The sequence below is a fragment of the Halictus rubicundus genome, chromosome 3, assembly GCF_050948215.1.
Source record: "Halictus rubicundus isolate RS-2024b chromosome 3, iyHalRubi1_principal, whole genome shotgun sequence".
In the NCBI taxonomy this organism is placed as follows: Eukaryota; Metazoa; Arthropoda; class Insecta; order Hymenoptera; family Halictidae; genus Halictus; species Halictus rubicundus.
The window spans coordinates 22,207,460-22,226,518 of NC_135151.1; the positions used below are offsets into that span (position 1 = coordinate 22,207,460).

At 40.2% G+C, this 19,059-nt stretch overlaps 3 protein-coding genes across 6 annotated transcripts; all 3 read right to left on the reverse strand.

Annotated features, from left to right (window-relative positions):
- Window positions 1-436: 436 nt before the first annotated feature.
- LOC143352294 (odorant receptor 49a-like) lies at window positions 437-3,902 on the reverse strand. Of its 4 annotated transcripts, XM_076784622.1 has the most exons (7): window positions 3,008-3,902; window positions 2,671-2,895; window positions 1,868-1,967; window positions 1,693-1,803; window positions 894-1,049; window positions 773-825; window positions 439-696 (listed from the first exon to the last, which is right to left on the reverse strand). In XM_076784622.1, coding segments are annotated over exons 1-7 (1,005 nt in total). In that variant the 5' UTR covers window positions 3,367-3,902; the 3' UTR covers window positions 439-695. The 4 variants fall into 4 exon arrangements, 3 of the variants coding, with proteins under 3 accessions (XP_076640737.1, XP_076640736.1, XP_076640735.1); XR_013081895.1 differs by having other exon boundaries at window positions 437-696; window positions 1,693-1,712; window positions 2,671-3,902; XM_076784621.1 differs by having other exon boundaries at window positions 440-696; window positions 2,671-3,902.
- Window positions 3,903-4,351: 449 nt separating this feature from the next.
- Window positions 4,352-12,910, reverse strand: LOC143352225 (odorant receptor 4-like). Its single transcript, XM_076784554.1, has 11 exons — window positions 11,839-12,910; window positions 11,432-11,531; window positions 10,285-10,395; window positions 10,033-10,188; window positions 9,911-9,962; window positions 9,717-9,820; window positions 9,068-9,414; window positions 7,459-7,558; window positions 5,846-5,956; window positions 5,383-5,538; window positions 4,352-4,696 (listed from the first exon to the last, which is right to left on the reverse strand). The coding sequence occupies exons 1-11, from the start codon at window positions 12,645-12,647 to the stop codon at window positions 4,646-4,648; spliced, it is 2,097 nt and encodes a 698-aa protein (XP_076640669.1). The 5' UTR covers window positions 12,648-12,910; the 3' UTR covers window positions 4,352-4,645.
- Window positions 12,911-15,259: 2,349 nt separating this feature from the next.
- Window positions 15,260-18,369, reverse strand: LOC143352954 (odorant receptor 10-like). The gene is made up of 5 exons (XM_076786016.1): window positions 17,397-18,369; window positions 16,975-17,074; window positions 15,648-15,758; window positions 15,396-15,551; window positions 15,260-15,313 (listed from the first exon to the last, which is right to left on the reverse strand). The coding sequence occupies exons 1-5, from the start codon at window positions 18,203-18,205 to the stop codon at window positions 15,260-15,262; spliced, it is 1,230 nt and encodes a 409-aa protein (XP_076642131.1). The 5' UTR covers window positions 18,206-18,369.
- Between the last annotated feature and the right edge of the window lie 690 nt (window positions 18,370-19,059).

Genomic DNA, 19,059 nt, shown 5'->3' on the forward strand with positions numbered 1-19,059 from the left:
GAAGTTGACCACAGGTCCTTCAGAGCTGATCTGGCCTACCCTAACCTACTCTACCCGGTCTACTCTTGCCTACCTTAACCAGAGGCCCTCCAGAGCTACCCTGGTCTACAATTGCCTACCTTGGTTTCCTTTAGCTAGCTTAGGGTGGACCAAGGGTCATTTAAAAATTCTTTAGCCTACCTTAAGCTAGCTCGGAGTGGGCCAGAGGTTTTTGAATGCTATCTTCATTTTCCTTGGCCCACCTTCAGCAGCTCTTTGTAAGTATCAACTCAAACATACAATTTCTGTCCCAGAACACTGATTGGGATTTGCATCTGGACTATACAAAAGTTCCTTAAAATTGATATGTTTGGCTTAAAATGTGTTTTATAAAACTTATTAAACTTTGGATAGTTCCAATTAGCTCGATTTAAATCTAACTGATCCTATGTATAAGAGCGATCTTCCAAAAGAAGAATATTATTTATGTTTTTATTGTGAGAAATAGCACACGAATTTGAAGACAAATATCGATAACATTTTATTCAAATAAATTGGTTCCGTTTTCATCATTTGTACTACAATCCTCGCTAGATATTTCGTAACTTGGAAGTGTTCCTTAATATTGCGATACAATCGAGTATGCTGGAAACGCTTTTGTCAAGACAGATGTTGTCGTGTCAAGAGCATGTTTCATGTATACGAAACGAAGGGGCTCTGTAAAAATGTTCATATTATTGCATGGTAACGATTCCATGGTGGTAAGGATAAAAAGAATTAGAAGTCTAGTTACCAAGTGGCAAATGTCCGAAGCAGATTCAAGTAAAGTACCGACGTCTTCACAACCTGAAAAAGATTGAATGATAAAGAATCCTGTGTATACCGGAAACTGTACCTTTGACAAAATCACCTACAGTGCCGAATGTGTTTATAGATAAATCTATTATTTTCCCAGCCGAGAGTTTAGGCGGATAGAGGGCTACAGCGCACAGCATAATAAGATCGTAGGAGTTCTTCGATGATAAATTATACCAGCGAATCTCATAGGCTGCTGGCCCCATTTTGCTGCACTGATTTAATGTTTTGATGGTGGAAGGAATTATGAAAACCAAAAAAGTCTAATGTTATCCATGCTATGTGACATTTCGTAAAATATTGAGCTCATTTTGAATTTGGAATATCTACGTGTTTGTGAATCATGCCACTTTCAATTTCTTTGACAACCAAACAAATTTCTGGGTTTTCCATTCCACAGGGCGTTTAACAATAGAATCACAAACATTTACAAACTGTAAAATATCTCGAAACGCTCAAATATCTTGAAAAATATAAAATGAAGAACAGTTTCAGACGGACTCTTATTTATTTGACCTTGTAATGACCTTCGCGAAACTATGGTTTATTTCATGCGTTCAACCCGAATTTAAAATTATGCTCTGATATAACAAAGTACACTGTAAAAGTTAACACTTTAAAAAATGCAAATAAAGTTGGTTGAAAGTATATTCAAGTCGTTTCACAATCTAAAATGATATAAAGTATTTTTAATATAAAACTTAGCGTAAAGAAATTTTACTCGTGGCAATTTATTTATTTATAATTATAGTGTTGTTCTCTGTTTTATCGTATCACGGTAAATAGAAATATTACACGTAGTTGGTAACGCACACGTCCACTAAAGTGTTACGCTGGGTAACATTTGTTGATAAATACCTGCTCGGATAGAAGTTCACCTATGTAACAAAATATAAATATAATGAAGGTGAAGGAGACCAACAACATGATGTACGTGAGTATTGCGACCGTGTCGTTATTTTCCCATTCCTAAAATCAGGATAACACCAATAATGGCTGACAACGTACGGGTGTGCAATCGTCAATGCTTTACCGTCAGACAGTAATACTCGAGCAGACACATTATCAAGGTCGACTCCACGATCTCTGTCAAGCAAACCTCACGGAGACCCTCTTCGACGTCTTTGGAGAACCTAGAACATTCATGTATGTACCATTGTACAGAATAAGTGTTAGCAAAATGGAACACCCGACTTCAAAAGCTAGCCAAAAGCAAATGGATTTACTTTAAAAATAAATTAACGATTTAAGTTTCTTAAAATTAGAAATTTAAGTTTTTTACAATTAAAAATTTTGGAGGAAGTGAATACTGACATTTCAGAAAAACGGTACCTAATATATTATAGAATACCTGACAAATCTAAATAAAATTGGAAAAACTTTTAAAGTTTTCAATTATTTTTTCATCAAACTGAAACATGTTTGTGAAATTTTTCTGATTGAAATGATGCCAAACCCGGCACTAATCAGTGCAACATGGATAATAGAACAATTACCTAGCTACTGCAGTAAGTTACATCCACAGTATTGTGGTGACAATTACAGTACTAACTCGATATATGTCCACAACACGGGTCTACCCAGAGACAAATATCGGCTAGAAGATGCTATTCTTCGACATACTGCTGATCGTAGAAAACGAATGGCCCCTCACGCGGCATACCCCGCGGCAGTGGGGATAGTTCTGTGACTTTTATCTGCTAAATATTTGTGACATATATCGAGTAAAGACCGTGTAACGGTACTTTTGGTATACTTTCAATAAATTTTCGCTTAACAATTCTGAACAATCCTGGAAGCACTGTGCCAGGCTTTCGAACCATTCGAAAACATTACCTCAGTACCTCGGCATGGTCCCGGACGATGACAGCGATACGCTCCTGGAAATTGTTCTTCTCCCGGTATTCATCGATTAGATTGTCCAATCGGGATATCTGAATCCGGATCTGTCCGCACATGTGCGTGACGAAGGTGGCAGCTAAACTGTATCCAGCAGTTGTGATGGTTTGCATGACCATCGCGGTGACACAGTGAGCAAAGAACACGAGCTCGTAGGTGGGACTGGATTGAGTGTCGAGAAAGTTGAAGCAAGGATAAGTGACCGGCCTTAGGGTGACATTCGTGTTGGTTCTCTCCTTCGACAAGAACTGCATCACTGTGTGATAGGACATACCTCCCGAATAGAGGAAACCCACGCATATGGTAATCAGGAATCTGCTGATGGACGCTTGTTTCAGCATGATCGCCCGATGATCGGGGTCCCGCACCATTTTCCAGTCCCGTTCCACGTGCAGGATGCATCGACCCAACGCGTTGCTCCTCACGCCAAGCAAACAATACTTGATCGTGGAGAACATGCAGAAACTGATCGGGCCGAGCAATTTCACTACATTCTGCAGGTCCTCTTCCATGAATAACATGTTGTAGACCGACGGCAGGATCGTGAAGAACAGACTGGAGAAACAAATGAACAACAACGGGATGGAAAGAACTCTCTCGAATCGGCTGACGCGGTGGTAGATAAATGTCCATACACCGAGCGGCTTCAACAGCAACCGACACATTCCGAACGTGTAGTTCAAGTCGTTCTCATAGTCGTTGTTGAAGCTCTTCGCTTGGTTCACCGATCGACCACGCATGGTGACCATACACGCGCACGATGACGACTGAACCCGACGCGGCGGCAACCCGTCGCACAATGTTGTCAGAACGCAAGCGCGGATTCTGCGAGCTTACGTGATCGCAGAAAGAAACGATCGAGTTTTTTTGCGGCGATTGTTTGCCCCTCGGAATTGAAACGCGAAAGGGAGACCGAGGTATAGCTCTGTTTTTTTTCGGCTCGTAAACATTGTGTCTGTCACATGCAATCGAAGACGAAGTGGAGACGGAAGTACACACAAGCGGAGGGTTCACAGTTATGGTTTCGTGTCTGGAAAAAGAACTGAATTGAGAGATTACTTGTATCGAGTGAGCGGTGAACTTTTCAAGTTTATTGTTTAGTTAGTCATTATTAGAGGGACATTTGTGGCACGAATTTTGTTAATATTAGGGGGACCCGTAAGTAATCGATTATTTTGAAATCTGAAACAGACCTTTTAGTAAATTCAAGTTTTCATTTCTTGCAAATAAACTTATGGGTACCCCTAATATTTCTCAATGTTTGGTGTGATGTTAAAATATTATTTTACATAATATAAATGTGTGAATATTTACGCGAATAATAGAGTTTGTGAAATGTTCGAGGGAAATTAGTGTTGTTTGTTAAAGACTTATTCGGCACAGATAGAAAAAGTAGAGTAAGCTTGACAATTTTACTGGAATACTTTATTTTGTTTTATGTTCAAATGTGTTGTAAATATGCATATTGTTCTTGAAGGCGTACGTTCTATTTATGAATACTTGGTAATAATTATTTGAACGGTGTCTATTTTGCGTTCGTATTGTCTACTTATTTGTGAACTTCAAGATTAGTAATAACATCCTAATGAAATTTATCTTGGAAAATCCAAATGACTTAATTGTAAATCAAGGGTAACATCTGTTACATGTACATTACTGAAACATTATCTCATTTAAAAATTTAGTTAACATTGATGCGAACATGTCATTATTCCCAATATTTTGTTATCTGTCACCAAACATACACACAACTCGCATGCAAATATAAAATAGTACAGAACATTCACGCATAATGCTTTTTAAATACTATATTTAACAAAATACTCCATAAAACATGTGTTCTAAACAAATCTCTACATAGATTTATCGGAAAGTTTGTACCCAATTCAGTGTTTCAACCGGAGTGTAAATATTACACTGTCTGTCGCAGAAGGTTGAAATACGCGAAGGAAGATTTCATTATCTAAAATGACACTCATAAAAGTTTATGACTTCTCATAAAAGTTCAGCAGGCTTAACATTTATTTAAAACAGAGAGTTCCAATCTGTTCTCCGAGATCGCAAAGTCCCCACCATTAGTCAAACGTCATCCCACTACTGCGTACAACTATAGAAGTAGTGGGGCGTCAGTAGTGGCACGGGAACAGAGCATAGTTGCCAGATCAAGACTTGTTCCCCCACTCTAATTGCCCCTTCTACCGCGCTATTCCCCACGCTTCCTCCGCGACCCGGTCACGTGGTGCGTTCCGTCTCAGAGAGAGAGGGTAACTTTTTCCCCTCAATTCGTGTCATCAATCCCCCCCCCCCATATGGCGACACTAAAACAGGGACGTAGGAATGGGGGAAGTACCTATGCGAGGAAGAAGCGGCGCATGGCTCGCGAGCCACATGTTGGAACTCCCTGCTTTAAGATACAGTGAATTCTCGATTTATGTCAACAACACTGGACTTGTGTCGTCCAGGTGACATACCCGAGCCGTGTTATGTTTATACTCGTCGGCGTCCTCGGCGTCTCGAGCTTCGCGGCCCCTCCCGATGTATACCCCGCGTTAGTGGGGATAGTTCCACGACATTTACCATCCAGACCTTGGCGACATATATAGAGAAATCACTGTGATTCTATTTGTTCGAGCGACAATACATACTTACTTGACCGAACGTGTAGACGGACATGTGGGACACCTTGCTGGCTGTGATTTTGACCATCACGCTCGACCTCACTATGATCATTCTCAAGTCAAGAATGCATCTACAAGGCAAGAAATACCAGTCTGTCATGTACACCACCTCACCGACTTTCTTGCACTGTTGAGAATGCACTCGGTGAATCTCGATCGCAGTTTTAATCGGTTGCATCTACTGTCGGTGCCTCGCAAGAAGTCTCGCGGGACGGCACAAGGGCAAAGGGGTCACTCGCTCGCTCCGCCTATCCCCACCGTTGTCGCTCCAGTAGGCCGACGCTTAGGCTTTCCACGTCACGCACTGTATAGTACGTGCCACCGCTTTAGCCAATAGAGCAGCTAGAGGCGTGCCCCTTCCACTCTGACCAATCAGCGCCGCGTTTCTTTCACGAGACTTCTTGCACGGCACGCACAGTACTTATCGCCGTTACCTGTTCTGTCAGTATTTGACCGATATTACAGAGCAAAAACACGTTGAAAGTCATAGAAAACAGTATCATGAAATAGGTGGTCAGGTTTTGGTAATCGTGATCGTCCCATTCCTAAAAGAACAATACTCTCGTCCCTTGAGATTGTCGTGAATCAGTCCACAACGACGAAACACTCTGACAAAAATGGTGTTCTATGCTATAGTGGCCTTCTGTGTATCTATTCCCATTTGGACATACGGGGGAAGGGCACTGCAATACTTCGCACCAGTCCACACTGTTCAAATCAATTTATATTATTGCACAACATTGGCTTATAACGTTACATGACACTTGAACCGACACAGTTTTACAAAAATTCAATTTTAACATCAACGTAATTACTAATAGCTTTTCCACAAATTTTTCTTTTGAGTATTTCTTTACAGAATTCAATGAGAATTTTATTTGTCTTTCAGTGAGGAACAGTCGATTGTTAAGGCCCATTTCGAGGTAAGGCAATTACGAAATTGTTTAGATAACTTTGTTGTGAAAACCAAAGAGTTTCGTGATTATTATTGCCCTGCTGTAATGCAATCGCGTAATTCACACAAACGCTGCATGGTGGCCAGTCGGCGGATCAAGACTTGTTCCCCCACTCTAATTTCCCCTTCTACTCCGCTATTCCCCTACGCTTCCGCCATGGTTCGGTCACGTGACGCCTTTCCCCTCAATTCGTGCTCCCTCCCCTCATCTGACGACACTGCTGACGAGCCTTATCGAGGACTTATTATTATAGTATCCAGAGCACTGCTGTTCAGCTGTTGCCCGCACGGGCAGTACATTTCCGGTCATAAACAAATCGGCGGGCAACAAACCGCGCCATTTGCAAAATAGCGTCGACTGCAAAGGGTTAAATCAAATGACGTCATTTGCCCGTAACTTTGCCCTCACCGGTGCCCGCCACAAGGCTTGCTGAGCAGCACTGATCTAGAGGATAGCATAACTTTATCTGTTTATATTGTATGGTTAATTATACTTAAATGTAGACATATAAATCATTGTTGATACGATGTAGTAAATTAAACTGCAAAATTTTTATACTTTTATGTTAAATATGAAAACGGGAAATATAATAATAGACAAAGTTCAATGCAGTTAATATTCTCTACAATACAATGCTAAAAAACTTTTGTTTAACTTGAATCTTTACAAATTCTATCCGGAAAATTGTAAATATTCAAGTTAAACAAAGGTTTTAAATTTTATCCAGAAAATTTTATATTGCACAAAGATCCGCAGTTGTCCAATAGTAGAGATTTTTGTGGATGTAAATTATACTACGTAAGAGCCAATAAAAAAATAAAAACGACATAAATTGTCTTTTATATTGCAGAGTTTAATTTGTTAATAACGTATAAATAGTATGAAACCTCATTCCAGTCTTGATTATATGCCTTAGCATTACCATTTAAGATAAATACAGAATAAATAATGATCACATGACAATTTTATTGTTACGGAGAATGATGCGAATATGTTCCTCTTTGGACCCAATGGTGATTACGTCAATGAATAATACTTATTAAGAATATGAAGTATGTTGTTTTTCACGTGAGCATAACATTGTGACGTACCGTAAGAATGTAATAGCCGAGCATGCATGTGCACAGGCTACTGTGAAACATTTCTGTGAAACAGATTTTATTCATCACCTCTTCGATTTTAGATATGAAGCTGCAATTTTTATAATGGATCAACTTAAATTTCATTATTTATGCTGGCGCTGAAATGGTATGCTCGTTGCCAATGACGCTCGAATATTTTTACAAATACCGACGACGTTTGTACGAGACGAGCATAACACATTCGCTAGCAACATTTATTTGTTGCGTGCGAGGACCCGAAATATCGGGTCGGGTCGGGAACACGACATTTTTTCGGTTTTGGAACGGCTACCCGAAAATTTCGAGATTGTCGAAACTGTCGGGATTCCCGAAGAAATCGGGATTCTCGAAATAATCGGGATTCCCTAAAGAATCGTGAATTATTTTCAAGTGCTATGTTATATTCCCGAAATTTTCGGGAAACCCGATTCCTTCGGGGAATCTCGAAATTTTCGGGAAACCCGATTCCTTCGGGAATCCCAAAATTTTCGGGAAACCCGATTCCTTCGGGAATCCTAAAATTTTCGGGAAACCCGATTCCTTCGGGAATCCTAAAATTTTCGGGAAACCCGATTCCTTCGAGGAATCTCAAAATTTTCCGGGAACCCGATTCCTTCGAGGAATTTCAAAATTTTCGGGAAACCTGATTCCTTCGGGAATCCCAAAATTTTCGGGAAACCCGATTCCTTCGAGGAATTTCAAAATTTTCGGGAAACCTGATTCCTTCGGGAATCCTAAAATTTTCGGGAATCCCAAAATTTTCGGGAAACCCGATTCCTTCGAGGAATCTCAAAATTTTCGGGAAACCCGATTCCTTCGAGGAATTTCAAAATTTTCGGGAAACCTGATTCCTTCGGGAATCCCAAAATTTTCGGGAAACCCGATTCCTTCGAGGAATCTCAAAATTTTCGGGAAACCCGATTACTTCGAGGAATTTCAAAATTTTCGGGAAACCTGATTCCTTCGGGAATCCTAAAATTTTCGGGAAACCCGATTCCTTCGGGGAATCTCAAAATTTTCGGGAAACCCGATTCTTTCAGACCCGACCTCTTCCCGACTCGCCCCGACCATCGGGAATCTTGAAATTTTCGGGAAACCTGATTTTTTCGGGAATCTCGAAATTTTCGTGAAACCCGATTTTTTCGGAAAGCCGACCCGACTCGACCCGACCTCTTCCCGACTCGCCCCGACCATCGGGAATATCGAAATTTTCGCGAAACCCGATTTTTCCGGGAATCTCAAAATTTTCGGGAAACCCGATTTTTCCGGGAATTTCTAAATTTTCGGGAACCCGACCCGACCCGACCCGACCCGACCCGACTTCTTCCCGACTCGCCCCGACCATCGGGTTCCCGCACAGCCCTATTTATTTCACGTACTATCTTCCTTGTTACAGCGTATTATCATGCATTAGAACGCTACTCGATTTTATAAATACAAACAAATGCCACGTTCGCCAAATGTTCGGCTCAAAACACTTAACAAACCAACACGAGCATGAATTCTGGGCAAACATTCGAAATCAGCCTTCAAGGCAACGAACATCCCAACGTCTTTCCAAAAATCAGTAGAACATTACCTGAGGATCCTCAGATGATTTTCGACGACCTCTCCGGTCTCATAGAGCAGGATTTTCGCGTCACGATCTCGCGATCCGTTCACGGTTTCGGTGATCCTTGCCATCAGGATGTTCAGCTGGCCGCACGCATGAGCTGCGAGGGCGACGGCGAGGCTGAAAGCTCCAACGGTGATGAAGTTCACTATAGACGTGGAAATGAACTGGGAGACGAGAACGATCTCGTAGCTGGGGCTCTCGTAGATGTTGAAGAGCTTGTTGTAAAACTCTAATGGCAGTGCGCGCACGATTCTGGTCTCGTTGCCGATCGCCACGGGCCGCGTTGACAGCGCGGTGACGAAACAATAAGAGAAAACGTTGATCGATCATGCTATCTTCTTCGTCCAGCGCGCAGAAGTGTCTACTCAGCTTTACGTGTGAAATGTCTTGAAAATGGTATGAATTCGCTACAGTATAAAATATAAAAGTCGTACGAAATGCAATGTCCTTGATTTTTGTAGATTTTATAAAATCAAGTGTTTCGATCGGTGACAATTAAAAATTTATTGAACGTTTCTATTTTATTTGTCGTATAATACTTTCCAAAATGTTGCTTCTGTTCGTCACACATCCTTGTCAACAATGGACAAGGTTTTGAACATCAAATTCAAACAGCTCTGCGTTTAGTCCAAGTTTTGGTCCTCTCATTTTCATATGGGTTCAAATCCACATCGACCAGAGCAATTCTTCTAACAATGAAAAATCTTAACTGCACAACTCTTTCCGTAAATTGGCGTTAAACATTGTTACGTAATAATCCCGGAGACATCACCTTCTCGTGGAACCGATGGCACACGTTTCGTTCTTAATTCATAACTGTGCGTAGCAGATTTAAATAAATCACCGACGACTGCATCACCTGGAGTGGATCGAGTATTCAGTTAGGTCGAGAACTCGTTTTAATAGATAATAATAATAATAATACCCACAGAGCTAAATGTGTTTAGGGACAAAGTAAATATTTTTCCAGCTGTGAGTTTCGGTGGGTAGTTTGAAACAACGCTCAGTAGAACTAGATCGTGAGCTTTCTTGTATGGTAAATTGTACCAGTCGATTTCATAGGCAGCCGGACCGATCTTGCTACACTGATGAAATGTTAACGATTATTATAGCAGTGAATAATTGCCATTAAAGGATAGAGACATAATTTTTTTAGAGACATAATATGGTTTTGTAAGTACCTGTTCGGTCAGAAGTTCTCCTATGTAACAAAATATTGTTATGTTAAACGTGAAGGAAATTAGAAACATGACGTACGTAAATAGCGCAACAACGTCGCTGTTTTGCCATTCCTGAAGACATAGAACAGCGTGGGTCAATCCGAGTACTATTTCTACTCAATGTATTGAATCCTCCAGGAAAGCCCGCCCTTATTGGATGACAACAACACTATTACTAGTCAGCGATTCTCATGCAAATAACAAATATTAGATAAAAATGAAAAAGAAAAAGGTAATACCGTTTTTTACAATTTTTTGCACGCTTTTCTATTATTTATTATTTCCCAGAAAAACCGTAATAGCGCGAACATCCTTTACATTTTGACAACAACAAATTAAATAGTTGGTCAGTTGGACCATTATCTGCTAGGCAAACTGTGATCTTTGTACTTTCATTGGTCACTGAAGCTGACTCTAAATGACGCCGAGACGCAAGAATCACCGTTGCCCCCACTTTAGTTCGCACACCATAGTCAGTGATTTCTCTATATATGTCGCCAAGGCCTGGATGATAAACGCCGCGGAATTATCCCCACTATGAAACTAGAGGGGCCTCGGGCACCCAATTACTGTGCCTATATTAAATATACTTATTTTTAAGGCACAATGAATGTTAAACAAGAGATGTATAGCATATATATTAACTGATTTTAGTGAATTTTGAGTATCAAATATTTGAATATTTGAATATTGTATATTTGAATATTGTATATTTGAATATTGTATATTTGAATATTGAATATTGAATATTTGAATATTGAATATTGAATATTTAAATATTGAATATTTAAATATTGAATATTTAAATATTGAATATTTGAATATTGAATATTTGAATATTGCATATTTGAATTTTGAATATTGAATATTTCAATATTCGAATATGACTCTTTTTTAATATTCGTTATGCTTTAAAAATAAGAATGATTAATACAGGCACAGTAATTGGGTCCCTCACTCTAGTTACGAAGTACTTTGCGGAACACGATTCCAAGTGAGAAGTAATTAAAAAATCCATATGATTCAGTACAGTAATGATAAATCAGCAGACGGCATGGGCACCTCCCGTAGGATTCAACACAAATGAGATGCTGAATCAACTTATTACCAGCAGACAATAGTATTCGAGCACGCACAAAATGAACGTGGACTCCACGATCTCCGTTAGGCAAATCTCGCGCAGTGCTTCTTCAACGTTCTTGGAAAATCTGAAACACACCCGGCTTTTTGATTTTACGCACGCACAGGTCGTTTATTAATTTCAATCGTCAGGTAGTAAATAATAATAATAATGATTGTAGATTTGATGCTTTCACGGCCTGGAATGTAACTCATGACAAGTGGCTTTCGGGAGAGAGCCGTGTCCAAAAAGAATTTGTTCCCAACGTTTCGCCATCATCAGAGGTGAAGCCACTCTGACACTGGCTTATCATTAATAATAATGACTCTAATACTCCAGGTTCGAAAATATTCGGTCCCGCTATCGAATGGCTGATACATAATTTATCTTCATACCTGAGAATCTCAACGTGCTCGCGCACGATGACAGAAATTGGGTTACGACCGGTGTTTCTCTGAATGCTATCGACAAGATTCTCCAGCCTGGCGATCTGTATTTGCACCTGTCCGCAGATGTGAGTGACAAAGGTGGCGGCCAAGCTGTACGCAGCGGTGGTGATGCTGTACTTGACGAAACCGGAAAGACAGTGCATGGAGAAGATGATCTCGTACGTTGGGCTGGCCTGGCTGTCGACGAACGCATCGTAGCCGGGATATATCAACGGCCTTAACGTCTGATTGCCTCGCATCTTCGGTTTCGAGACGAACGGCATTATGGTGTAGTAAGACATGCCTGCGCTGCAGAGGAAGATCGCACAAAGAACAATCAGGTGTCGACTGATGGACGATTGCCTGATCATGATCTGACGGAAACGTTGATCCGCCACGGTTTGCCAGTCACGTTCCACGTGGACGATGCAGCGTTTGAAAACGTTCCCCTTGAAGACCAGGTACAGGTACTTGATCGTCGAGGACAAGCAGAATCCCAGAGGAGCGAGCAACTTCACTCTCACGTACACGTTCTTCTCCACGAACATCAGGTAATGCCCGGGCGGTATGATCGAGAACAACAGATCGGAGAAGCACACTGTGAACAGAATGATCGACACCAGTTTCTCCGCTTTGCTGGCTCGGGTGTACACGAACGGCCAAACGCCGATCGGCCTGGTTACCCATCGGCACATTTCCAGAGTATAGTTCACGTCGCTATTGTAGTTAGAATTGGCAAAGTAGCCGTCAGCTCGGTCAGCTGATCGATCACGCATGATTCCGGTGAACTTTGTCGACTGAGCGACAACACGCACAGCTGCCGGACGATATTGTCACGACGCAGGCGCGTTCTCCGGACAGTTTTTGCTGAACTCGATTGCCAGTGGGAACCTTTGCACCGGGATTTCAGCTTTGAACGTTTCAAGAGGGGCAGCAATTTTTTGCACATTTTTTATTTACCGAGCAGAGCGAATTTGACGAGTGTGCTGTTACGTGTGGCTGAGCTGGTCTCTAGACTATCCAGACTGTTGCTTGGCGATCTCGTCCGCTGACAAGGACACGAACGGCACAAGGTGACGATGTCGACAGTAAAATTCACAGGAACGATCTCAACTTTGGTAGATTCTAGGGTGAATTTGGTGTTCGTGTTTTACGTCACTTTGAAGATGGGGAATTCGTTCACGGAACTGAATATTGAAGCGATTGTCTGCTTTAACTACAACTTTGGTAACGATTGCAGTAACGAGGGAAGAATTCACCTAGCACCTCAAGCATTGGATTTCTTTCTTTTTGGATGGATTTTTTTCTTTCCGCGAATGGAAGGGTGAGTATACTAATTTGCACTTTGTTACCGCTTTATGAAATCGAAATAAATATTGCATGTATTAGGCACATATTGTATGGTGAGTATTGTAAATATATTATATTTTGCAATTTTTGAGTCGAAGCAAGTTATTAATATACAGGGTGTTCGACTACAGATGGGAGAAAATTTGCGAGTGAGGTCACAGCAGGTATGGTAGGATGACGGGTAGCTTCTCATGTGCGCGAGGGTTGAACCGTAACCATTAGGGTTACCCATGAGTAATCAATTATTTGCAAAGAATTTGGTTTACCTTCAGTTCTGTACCGATCGTTGAAGAGGAAGCACGTATTCTTTTACAGTTTTTGGTAAAACAGCCTGTGCTCAAAATATTCTAAAAAGTATAATGTTTTTTACAATAATAAAATGGCGGCCGTACCTTCCGAGGATCATATTCGTCATTGCATACTGTTTTATTTTCATGCGGGATTTAATGCAACAATAATGCATTTTTTGGAGGAGCGTAGTTTGCCCCAAAGTTGAGCGTGAGGACCGTATTGAACATTGAGCTATTTGTTGCTGTTTAGAAAATGAAAACACTGAATTTTCTGTTCCTTTTTCCATCTAAAAGACATTAATAATAATAATATCTTTAAAACAGTTTCAATTGCCACAGAAATTTGCTTTCTTTAAGTCTTTTTAAATCTTTAACCACAATCATATCTTTTATAGTAGAAAAATCAGAATACCGATTTATGCGTATTTCAATATGAACGGTGACTGACAAACAAAATAGTGTGGAACGCATTAACATGTCAGCGGTATACTCCCCTGTGAGAAACGTTAATAACGTAGGCGGAGCACCTGTTGCGCCGCATTACTGTAGGAAACCGCCTGCAGTGTTGCATACTGCTGCGATTCTATAGACAACCTAAAGTATTCAATAACTTCGACAAGACTCGTAGTCGTCTTCCTATAAAGGTACAGTAAAGTCTTGATCTATGGAGAACGGAACTATACGATTTTAGTCAGCTCGCCTAACCCCTCCACTGGGGAGCATACCCCGCGAGGGGTCATGATACTCGAACTGCCTAGGTCGCCGAGCAGTAAAAAGTGTAAACATGCTGCGTAACCCGATACCGTGTCAGGTATATCGGTGTGAACCACTACTAATCCAATTAGAAAACTTCTTTATTCTGCATTATTTTCTTATGGGACTTTCGCCAACTTATTCGTGGCATTTTTCTGATTAAAATGACACTATACACGATATAATTTCAACTGTATTTAGTGGTTTTACTGACGGTATGTAGCCCTACACGATCTATGTCACAGCACGGACCCGAGGATTACACTTAGATCAAGACTCTACTGTACGTGGATATCAAGGTACATACTTACATTTACAAAACAATTACAATTACATTATAAACATAATTTAAGTTAATGTGTATTATTATATTATTTTTATTATTATTATTATTTTTATGTACCCTATGGGTACAAACTTTGTAGAAACTTTTGTAGAAACAACGAGCTTCACCATCTACTTTCCCCTTGAAGTAGCTACCATAAAGCAAATGGTTTTCTAGCAAACGTTGATCGATCATGCTATCTTCTTCGTCCAGCGCGCAGAAGTGTCTACTCAGCTTTACGTGTGAAATGTCTTGAAAATGGTATGAATTCGCTACAGTATAAAATATAAAAGTCGTACGAAATGCAATGTCCTTGATTTTTGTAGATTTTATAAAATCAAGTGTTTCGATCGGTGACAATTAAAAATTTATTGAACGTTTCTATTTTATTTGTCGTATAATACTTTCCAAAATGTCGCTTCTGTTCGTCACACATCCTTGTCAACAATGGACAAGGTTTTGAACATCAAATTCAAACAGCTCTGCGTTTAGTCCAAGTTTTGGTCCTCTCATTTTCATATGGGTTCAAATCCTCATCGACCAGAGCAATTCTTCTAACAATGAAAAATCTTAACTGCACAACTCTTTGCGTAAATTGGCGTTAAACATTGTTACGTAATAATCCCGGAGACATCACCTTCTCGTGGAACCGATGGCACACGTTTCGTTCTTAATTCATAACTGTGCGTAGCAGATTTAAATAAATCACCGACGACTGCATCACCTGGAGTGGATCGAGTATTCAGTTAGGTCGAGAACTCGTTTTAATATATAATAATAATAATAATAATAATAATAATACCCACAGAGCTAAATGTGTTTAGGGACAAAGTAAATATTTTTCCAGCTGTGAGTTTCGGTGGGTAGTTTGAAACAACGCTCAGTAGAACTAGATCGTGAGCTTTCTTGTATGGTAAATTGTACCAGTCGATTTCATAGGCAGCCGGACCGATCTTGCTACACTGATGAAAAGTTAACGATTATTATAGCAGTGAATAATTGCCATTAAAGGATAGAGACATACTTTTTTTAGAGACATAAAATGGTTTTGTATGTACCTGTTCGGTCAGAAGTTCTCCTATGTAACAAAATATTGTTATGTTAAACGTGAAGGAAATTAGCAACATGACGTACGTGAATATCGCAACAACGTCACTGTTTTGCCATTCCTGAAGACATAGAACAGCGTGGGTCAATCCGAGTTCCATTTCTACTCAATTGTATTGAATCCTTCGGGAAGGTCTGCCCTTATTGGATGACAACAACACTATTACTAGTCAGCGATTCTCATGCAAATAATAAATATTAGATAAAAATGAAAAAGAAAAAGGTAATACCGTTTGTACAATTTTTTGCACGTTTTCCTATTATTTATTATTTCTAAGAAAACCCGTAATAGCGCGATCATCCTTTACATTTTGACAACAACAAATTAAATAGTTGGTCAGTTGGACCATTATCTACTAGGCAAACTGTGATCTTTGTACTTTCATTGGTCACTGAAGCTGACTCTAAATGACGCCGAGACGCAAGAATCACCGTTGCCCCCACTTTAGTTCGCACACCATAGTCAGTGATTTCTCTATATATGTCGGCAAGGCCTGGATGATAAACGCCGCGGAATTATCCCCACTACGAAACTAGAGGGGCCTCGGGCACCCAATTACTGTGCCTCTATTAAATATACTTATTTTTAAGGCACAATGAATGTTAAACAAGAGATGTATAGCATATATATTAACTGATTTTAGTGAATTTTGAGTATCAAATATTTGAATATTGAATATTTAAATATTGAATATTTGAATATTGAATATTTGAATATTGAATATTTGAATATTGAATATTTGAATATTGAATATTTGAATATTGAATATTTGAATATTGAATATTTGAATATTGAATATTTGAATATTGAATATTTGAATATTGAATATTTGAATATTGAATATTTGAATATTGAATATTTGAATATTGAATATTTGAATATTGAATATTTGTATATTTGAATATTGAATATTGAATATTTGAATATTGAATATTGAATATTTAAATATTGAATATTTAAATATTGAATATTTGAATATTGAATATTTGAATATTGCATATTTGAATATTGAATATTTGAATTTTGAATATTGAATATTTCAATATTCGAATATGACTCTTTTTTAATATTCGTTATGCTTTAAAAATAAGAATGATTAATACAGGCACAGTAATTGGGTCCCTCACTCTAGTTACGAAGTACTTTGCGGAACACGATTCCAAGTGAGAAGTAATTAAAAAATCCATATGATTCAGTACAGTAATGATAAATCAGCAGACGGCATGGGCACCTCCCGTAGGATTCAACACAAATGAGATGCTGAATCAACTTATTACCAGCAGACAATAGTATTCGAGCACGCACAAAATGAACGTGGACTCCACGATCTCCGTTAGGCAAATCTCGCGCAGTGCTTCTTCAACGTTCTTGGAAAATCTGAAACACACCCGGCTTTTTGATTTTACGCACGCACAGGTCGTTTATTAATTTCAATCGTCAGGTAGTAAATAATAATAATAATGATTGTAGATTTGATGCTTTCACGGCCTGTAATGTAACTCATGACAAGTGGCTTTCGGGAGAGAGCCGTGTCCAAAAAGAATTTGTTCCCAAAGTTTCGCCATCATTGCAGCTGGCTACATCAGAGGTGAAGACACTCTGACACTGGCTTATCATTAATAATAATGACTCTAATACTCCAGGTTCGATAATATTCGGTCCCGCTATCGAATGGCTGATACATAATTTATCTTCATACCTGAGAATCTCAACGTGCTCGCGCACGATGACAGAAATTGGGTTATGACCGGTGTTTCTCTGAATGCTATCGACAAGATTCTCCAGCCTGGCGATCTGTATTTGCACCTGTCCGCAGATGTGAGTGACAAAGGTGGCGGCCAAGCTGTACGCAGCGGTGGTGATGCTGTACTTGACGAAACCGGAAAGACAGTGCATGGAAAAGATGATCTCGTACGTTGGGCTGGCCTGGCTGTCGACGAACGCATCGTAGCCGGGATATATCAACGGCCTTAACGTCTGATTGCCTCGCATCTTCGGTTTCGAGACGAACGGCATTATGGTGTGATAAGACATGCCTCCGCTGTAGAGGAAGATCGCACAAAGAACAATCAGGTGTCGACTGATGGACGATTGCCGGATCATGATCTGACGGAAACGTTGATCCGCCACGGTTTGCCAGTCACGTTCCACGCGGACGATGCAGCGTTTGAAAACGTTCCCCTTGAAGACCAGGTACAGGTACTTGATCGTCGAGGACAAGCAGAATCCCAGAGGACCGAGCAACTTCACTGTCACGTACACGTTCTTCTCCACGAACATCAGGTAATGCCCGGGCGGTATGATCGAGAACAACAGATCGGAGAAGCACACTGTGAACAGAATGATCGACACCAGTTTCTCCGCTTTGCTGGCTCGGGTGTACACGAACGGCCAAACGCCGATCGGCCTGGTTACCCATCGGCACATTTCCAGAGTATAGTTCACGTCGCTCTTGTAGTTAGAATTGGCAAAGTAGCCGCCAGCTCGGTCAGCTGATCGATCACGCATGATTCCGGTGAACTTTGTCGACTGAGCGACAACACGCACAGCTGCCGGACGATATTGTCACGACGCAGGCGCGTTCTCCGGACAGTTTTTGCTGAACTCGATTGCCAGTGGGAACCTTTGCACCGGGATTTCAGCTTTGAACGTTTCAAGAGGGGCAGCAATTTTTTGCACATTTTTTATTTACCGAGCAGAGCGAATTTGACGAGTGTGCTGTTACGTGTGGCTGAGCTGGTCTCTAGACTATCCAGACTGTTGCTTGGCGATCTCGTCCGCTGACAAGGACACGAACGGCACAAGTTGACGATGTCGACAGTGAATGAAATCGACAATTACAGAAATGAGATCGTTGATTCGATCCAGAAGATGCTTCTGTTTCCAGAAGCTTATCGGTTTGAGTAGATTTATCTTTGTTTGTTATTGCAGTAAAATTCACAGGAACGATCTCAACTTTGGTAGATTCTAGGGTGAATTTGGTGTTCGTGTTTTAAGTAACTTTGAAGATGGGGAATTCGTTCACGGAACTGAATATTGAAGCGATTGTCTGCTTTAACTACAACTTTGGTAACGATTGCAGTAACGAGGGAAGAATTCACCTAGCACCTCAAGCATTGGATTTCTTTCTTTTTGGATGGATTTTTTTCTTTCCGCGAATGGAAGGGTGAGTATACTAATTTGCACTTTGTTACCGCTTTATGAAATCGAAATAAATATTGCATGTATTAGGCACATATTGTATGGTGACTATTGTAAATATATTATATTTTGCAATTTTTGAGTCGAAGCAAGTTATTAATATACAGGGTGTTCGACTACAGATGGGAGAAAATTTAAGGGGTGGTTCTCCATGACAATAT

What these genes read in the sequence shown, in the direction of transcription:
- LOC143352294 (XM_076784620.1), bottom strand. Translation starts at nt 3,482, where the DNA reads ATGGTCACCATGCGTGGTCGATCGGTGAACCAAGCGAAGAGCTTCAAC. An exon ending in GACCATGCCGAGGTACTGAG is followed by an intron (nt 1,968 to 2,670) that starts GTAATGTTTTCG and finishes TGAATGTTCTAG; the next exon opens with GTTCTCCAAAGACGTCGAAG. An exon ending in CTATAAACACATTCGGCACT is followed by an intron (nt 826 to 893) that starts GTAGGTGATTTT and finishes AATCTTTTTCAG; the next exon opens with GTTGTGAAGACGTCGGTACT.
- LOC143352225 (XM_076784554.1), bottom strand. Translation starts at nt 12,647, where the DNA reads ATGCGTGATCGATCAGCTGACCGAGCTGACGGCTACTTTGCCAATTCT. An exon ending in GAGCACGTTGAGATTCTCAG is followed by an intron (nt 11,532 to 11,838) that starts GTATGAAGATAA and finishes GGTGTGTTTCAG; the next exon opens with ATTTTCCAAGAACGTTGAAG. An exon ending in CCGTCTACACGTTCGGTCAA is followed by an intron (nt 4,697 to 5,382) that starts GTAAGTATGTAT and finishes GTGTCATTTTAG; the next exon opens with ATAATGAAATCTTCCTTCGC.
- LOC143352954 (XM_076786016.1), bottom strand. Translation starts at nt 18,205, where the DNA reads ATGCGTGATCGATCAGCTGACCGAGCTGGCGGCTACTTTGCCAATTCT. An exon ending in GAGCACGTTGAGATTCTCAG is followed by an intron (nt 17,075 to 17,396) that starts GTATGAAGATAA and finishes GGTGTGTTTCAG; the next exon opens with ATTTTCCAAGAACGTTGAAG. An exon ending in GAGAACTTCTGACCGAACAG is followed by an intron (nt 15,552 to 15,647) that starts GTACATACAAAA and finishes ACTTTTCATCAG; the next exon opens with TGTAGCAAGATCGGTCCGGC.